At 43.9% G+C, this 6,000-nt stretch overlaps 2 protein-coding genes across 2 annotated transcripts in view; both read left to right on the top strand.

The window, feature by feature from the left end:
- Positions 1–353: 353 nt before the first annotated feature.
- pasha (partner of drosha) lies at positions 354–3,231 on the top strand. The gene is made up of 5 exons (XM_017245674.3): positions 354–573; positions 1,014–1,232; positions 1,290–2,254; positions 2,311–2,565; positions 2,623–3,231. Exons 1-5 carry the CDS (start codon positions 354–356, stop codon positions 2,908–2,910), a joined length of 1,947 nt encoding a protein of 648 aa, XP_017101163.2. The 3' UTR covers positions 2,911–3,231.
- Positions 3,232–4,569: 1,338 nt separating this feature from the next.
- kek6 (kekkon 6) overlaps positions 4,570–6,000 on the top strand; it is a 43,579-nt gene continuing 42,148 nt past the window's right edge. The window contains exon 1 of the mRNA XM_017245668.3: positions 4,570–4,850. The gene's annotated coding sequence lies outside the window, so the exon portion shown is untranslated. The remainder of the gene's footprint in view (positions 4,851–6,000) is intronic.

Below are 6,000 nucleotides of genomic sequence, written 5' to 3'. Positions count from 1 at the left end.
TAGTTTTGTTTGGTTCTGTAAAAGAATAACTTGCCACCGGTAATAAATTGGAGCGGCCACTTTTGCTTTGGCGTTTTGTGCTGATGCACTGCGACAAAATCCATCGCTAAAGAGTAAGCCGGAAGCAACAATTCATCGAAACCGGAAGATTCGCGATCAGTGGCAGAAAAGTTATACGGCGGGCGACTCTGGCCTAACCAATGTGGCACTTCCAATGAGAAATCAATTGCAAGTCCTTGGATGCTCTCAGTATTGGTTTTTGGCGAGATTGGCCCCGCGGCAACTGTTGTCTACCCAGTCTAGTCCATTCTAGGTTGCCCCTTTACCGCTCCGAAAAGCAGACAGTTCTCCCAATGGAGAATCCCCCTCTACCGGACGCTGGCCCGGACCGGAAACGCCCACGGTTGGAGGATGAGGAGCAGGAGTTAAAGGTTGCAGGATTTTCGTTGAGTGCCATCGAAGAGATGCGCCAGACTCGCGACAATGAGCGGCAGAGTGAGCCCATGGACCAGCAGCTCCGACAGTTTCAGGTCCTCGATGAAGTGGGCTCCAACAGCGATGAGGATGAGTCAGGTGAGTGTTCAACTGTGAGTGAGGAAAAGCCACCCCTACGGGTGTTTATTTCTTATCTCGCCATCTCTGCCCGTTATCATTCCTCAAATATTGGAGGCTGATAAAAGGTAACTGGTCGCCAAGGGAAGCCATGAGGTGCCAGCCTCAGTTCTCCCCTGGACAATTTAGCGGCAGGTGACTCGTTTTCCCAGTGAGCATCACCATGCGCATGATACCCATTGTCCGAATGGCCTGGCCATCTAAATCAGGTATTAATTCGGCGTCCCAAAACTGGGATTAATGATCAGAACTAAGACATAGCCTACGCCTTCCAAATACTTGGAATCTTGGGGATCAGTTCCCCGATTTGTCTCTCGTTTCCCTTCTAAAAACAAATAGCTTATCTAAACAGCGATTGTCTCTACTTACATGGCAACCATCAAAATCAACAACACTTCCAGACGACGCCAGCGAAAAGCAGACCGGCAGCAGGTATGGAGAAGGCGAAGGAGAAGGTGGCGACGAGGAGGAGGAGGCGGGTGATGGCGAGGGGGAAGAATACGACTCCTCGGATTTCGATGATGAGGAGATCGAAAATCTGCTCGACGAGAAGTTGCCCGATGAGCTCAGAGAGTCCAAGCGGCCGAAATACGAACAGCGCTTCAAAACTGTGTTAGATGGTAAGTGGATTGTCTAAACCGTCTCTTATTCTTCAAGTACCTTTTTAATTGTTGTAGAAAAGCGCCACAACCACTTCGAAGTACTGCCCGAGGGATGGGTTCAAGTGACCCATAACAGCGGCATGCCGCTATTCCTGCACCGTAAGACTAGGGTTTGTTGTGCTTCCAGACCATACTTTTTGGGTACTGGCAGCGCCCGTAAACACGCCGTGCCACTGGGTGCCATTCCTTGCCTTAACTACAGAAGGGCCTTGGACGAGGAATCCGAGGCGGAGCAGCAAAAACAGGCTGCGGCCGCGGCCACCGGTGTGTGTCCTTTTAGCGGAGCAACATCCGATACTGCCCAGCCCCCAGAGGGTGAACCCATGCAGGTGGAGGGCAAAGAGAACACTGAAGCTAACCCTGATCCCCAAGCCCAGCCAGATGCATTGACTGCTCTAATGCCGGGTGCCAAAATTGTCACAGTTAACGAAAATACACAAAAGGAATCTGTAACGCCGGAGCAGTTGAACTCCTACTGCCAGAGTCTATTCAAATTCAAGGTTATACGCGTGCTTCGTTTTCGTAGTTGGAATGCTCGTCGAAAGTTCACCAAGAATCGCAAGCATATTAAGAACATCCAGCGGCCAACATTGCCCGATGGCACTAAACTTATTAAATTTCCTATCCTGGCGGCGGCAGGCGAGGGATCCACGAATCCTCGCGGTCGAAGGGAGTGGATCATGAATCCGAATGGTAAGAGCTATGTTTGCATTCTGCACGAGTATGTGCAGCATGCTCTAAAGACGCAGCCCACCTACGAGTTCAAGGAGCTGCAAAATGCTGCCACTCCCTACTCTGCCACTGTGTCGGTGAAAAATCTAAAGTATGGTACTGGATTTGGGACCAGCAAGAAGCAGGCCAAGTCCGAGGCTGCACGCATAACTCTAGAAATACTCATTCCCGATGTTAAGGACAAGATAACTGGAAACAGCAAGGATCAAAAGAGCGGAACTGCCAAGAAAGCCCAGAGCGATTTGTCTGTAAGTTAGACTTGTTATAATTGATATAAATATACAACGTTTGAAATATACTCTAGGTTTTTGATGACATTCGGATCGAGGATCCGCGTGTTACTGAGTTCTGCAACAAGACGACCGAGCCTTCACCCAATGCCATCCTTGTGACATGTTTGCAGCGCAACTACGGAAGTGATGTTCAGATCAGCCAGGAGATCAACCGCACGGCGAACAACAAGAACGAGTTCACAATGACTGTGGGTAAGCACACAGCCAAAGTGGTGTGTCGCAATAAACGGGAAGGGAAACAGCTGGCCTCCCAGGCCATCCTACAGGTAAGCCAATAAACTCCTGAATGGCTATCTTATATTGAGATTCTTTCTCTATTTTAGATCTTGCATCCGCACATCCAAACTTGGGGCTCGTTGCTGCGCCTTTATGGCAACAACTCGATCAAAACATTCAAGGAAAAGAAGCTGGAGGAACAGGAGATCACTGTTCTGCAAAGTAAGGCGGCGGTGAATCAGCCCAACTACGCCATTCTGGATAAACTAAAGTCGGAGATGCTAAAGCTGAGTGCTAAGCAGGAAAGCGTGTTCACCATGGGCACCTTTGTTCCGCCCAGCGACGTTGACTTGCCAACTTCCTCGGGTTCCAATCTGAACAACGTCGAGCTTTAGGCCGTGCAACTTAATTCTCTCTAAAATATTTTGTATCTAAACTAGAATATGACAAGATCACAATCTCTTACTTTCGAAAGATCAAAGTGCTAATGACAATTGCGACGTTATCTCTTGAGGCAAATGAACTGATTTAATTTTGGCTTCTTTTATCAACATAAAAAAACAATAGAGCATTAGCCAATCTCTTATTGGTAACCTGTCGGATCATTTTTCTTCCAAAATCATGTTTAATTTTAAAGTATATCCATTGATAATGCCAAATAGTAGTGATTTCCTAAAAATTGTGTAACCATGAGGAGCATTAAATGAACTATATTAAATGCATATTAAATATTAAACTTTTATTAAAATATTTAAAGTTTTTATATCAAATTTGTAATATTTTGAATTGGTCAATTTTGTGTGTACAGTGGACACAACGAGTTGTATTCATTAACAATGAAGGTAATGTTTTCATTTCCATTGTTTGTGTAATACTGTATGCTGTCTTAGATTAGCAAACTATCTTATGTTTCTTGTGCTTAGATTAACAAATTATTATTAAAGCATTGTGACTTCTACGAGCTTGTCTCTGGTGCAGAACTCTCCGTTTATTTATCATTGTTTGTGTAAATATTTTTCATGCTAATTTCCCCATAAATCTTGTCTAATCATTTCATCGAGTGTTGTTTGCTTTTTTAAGAGCTCCAAACACCATTGACCTTTAACCAATTTTGGCAAATGTTTAAAAAGCAACAAAAATGAAATATTTATGTGGCTATTAGAGCGGAGTGTGGGGCGGTGGGGGCCTCCACCGAATGGAGTGGATGTGAATATTTAAAACGTAAGCAAATGTCTGTGCAGGTCTTAGGTGTGTTTGGGTGTGTGTGCGTGCAATTATTTAAAAGACGATGCAGTCATAAATTATGCTACATTTTCATTTCATTCTAACGTTTCCTTTTTTATAGCATTCCAACGAGCGCAGCTCACACATATTTATCCTGGCGAAGAGCGACTCGAAGAGAGTGTTGGGAGAGAGGCGAGAGCGGCGCAGGCGCAGTGTCCTGCACCGTTAGCCGTGTTCTGCGCAGCAGCCATGCTGCGAGATGGATGTTGACTTGCGGATTCCTATCTGTATCTTCAGTACGGATTCTTCGCGTGGCAAGTGCGAAAGCAAAAAGCTCTGCCGTTCGTCTGCGACTTGTAATTAAATCACAGTAACTCGGAACAGACCGAAGAAAAAAAACAGAAAACTATAAAAAAGTGAAGAGAGCGGAGAAAAAAAATCGGAAATCCCCTCAAACTGCAGTGGAGTGCCAAATCATTTTTATTGACATTCATCATAGTTGCTGTCGCCCGTCGACTGTCACTGCGTTTAATCCTGGCCCTATACACTCTTGTTCAAATACACATACACATGTATATCCCTTCGCCAGCATAGCCCCCGACTCGACCCCGGTATCGTGTGTCGCGTGTTGCAAGTGCGTGGGTGTCATCAAATCACTGGATAACGCGGTGCGTTTCAGCCGAGTGACACGCGCGCCGTTTTTGATTTTTCGTTTAACGACACAAAAATTGGGTCTTCCTAACCAATAAAAAGGAATTTTGGCCAAACGGAAAAAGGAAAATCAAACGCAAAATCGGGTATACATCTCGTTGTCTGTGGATCCTGCACACACACACTAACACCAACTCACAACACACAGTACAAAAAGACAAAAAACACCCGAATAAACCAAACTCACGCACATCCATGTTTCGTGTTTAATGCATTTGGCCCGCTGTGGCTTGAGCATCTCGGAGATATGTAAATTATGCGAGATTCTATTGGAATTTGTTGGCCAAAGCCAGTGAATTGATAAACACCAGAAGCCAGAAGCAGCCGCTCCAGGACGACAAGTATTTGGGGGCAGGAGAGCCAGAGCAACAGCAAGAAAAGAACGGCAAGAACAAGAAAGGTAAGCGGTACAGCGCATTAGGCGCCAAGTGTTGCCGGAGAACGCTGGAAAATTCAATAATCCGCCGCAGGGCGCCCAATTGTCCCCCATATATACGGTCCCCATTCCGCCCGACAAACCCATTCTCATCTGGGCGCATACCGAATGTATTGTACATATATACACGGAAACAAAAAGAACCAAATCGCCCATCAATATCAGTATGTTAATTTGGAACTGTCAGTTTTCATTAATGAGTTAATATGTGGCATAAATATTAAAGGATAAACTGGTGTTTGTCTGTTGAGGTTTCATAGATACAAATTATAGTTTCATGTAAGTTTGTTCCCGTAGAATGGGTCTCGAATCTGTAATACATAAATATAAAGCTTAGTATATGAAGCTTATATAAGGGTCGAATGTAATGGATTTATATTAATATTAGATTTTAAATAGAATATGGAGCAGTTCAAACACCTGTTTATAAGATAGATATGCTAATGCTTTATATAAAAGGGAAGTTATCCTGGTTTCAGAAGAAATTAGGTCTAATATTATAAAAAATATATAAAAATATATAATATAAAGCTATACTGTCATGGATTTATATTCTGAAACATATTTTAGTATATAAGAAACTAAATACTTCAATTATAAGATAGTCTAAGAATCTTAGGAATAGAGCAAATAGTTGCTTATACCTGGTGTCTATCGATACCTGTCAATTGATAGATATCCTTAAAAAACACAATTTTTTTATTTAAGTATATTTAGCATTTTTTTTCTGCAGTGCACATACAATGTTCGGGTATCTGCTGTAGTCTGTTGCGCCCAAAAAGTAGGTTGCCTTCGGTCTGGCTGGCTCTGGTCTGTTTTGCGTTCTGGCTTTTGTTTCTCCACTCGGTTCGATATTCATTTAGTTTCAGATTCTGTTTCGGTTTCGGTTTCGCTTTCACTTCCAGCTAATTTCAGCGGAATGGAGCAACTCACAAGAATAACAGCAAATACCTAAGTGGCGCAATGTTGACAAAGCTTATATGTTTACTTAGCACTAGGACTTTCGGTTTCTTCCCTGCGGGAGCAAGTGGCCTTTGAAGTTTTGATAAGCAAATCCAGGTAATGCTCCCCTCGCCCACTGCCAGTACCCTGGGGCCTCCATTTGTCCGGAGAG

This window comes from Drosophila bipectinata, chromosome 3R (genome assembly GCF_030179905.1).
Source record: "Drosophila bipectinata strain 14024-0381.07 chromosome 3R, DbipHiC1v2, whole genome shotgun sequence".
NCBI classification, from domain to species: domain Eukaryota; kingdom Metazoa; phylum Arthropoda; class Insecta; order Diptera; family Drosophilidae; genus Drosophila; species Drosophila bipectinata.
Note: the sequence above shows the minus strand (reverse complement) of the source record. Positions and strands in the feature narration are given on the sequence as shown.

What these genes read in the sequence shown, in the direction of transcription:
- pasha (XM_017245674.3), top strand. Translation starts at nt 354, where the DNA reads ATGGAGAATCCCCCTCTACCGGACGCTGGCCCGGACCGGAAACGCCCA. An exon ending in CAGCGATGAGGATGAGTCAG is followed by an intron (nt 574 to 1,013) that starts GTGAGTGTTCAA and finishes CAACACTTCCAG; the next exon opens with ACGACGCCAGCGAAAAGCAG. An exon ending in AAGCCCAGAGCGATTTGTCT is followed by an intron (nt 2,255 to 2,310) that starts GTAAGTTAGACT and finishes AATATACTCTAG; the next exon opens with GTTTTTGATGACATTCGGAT.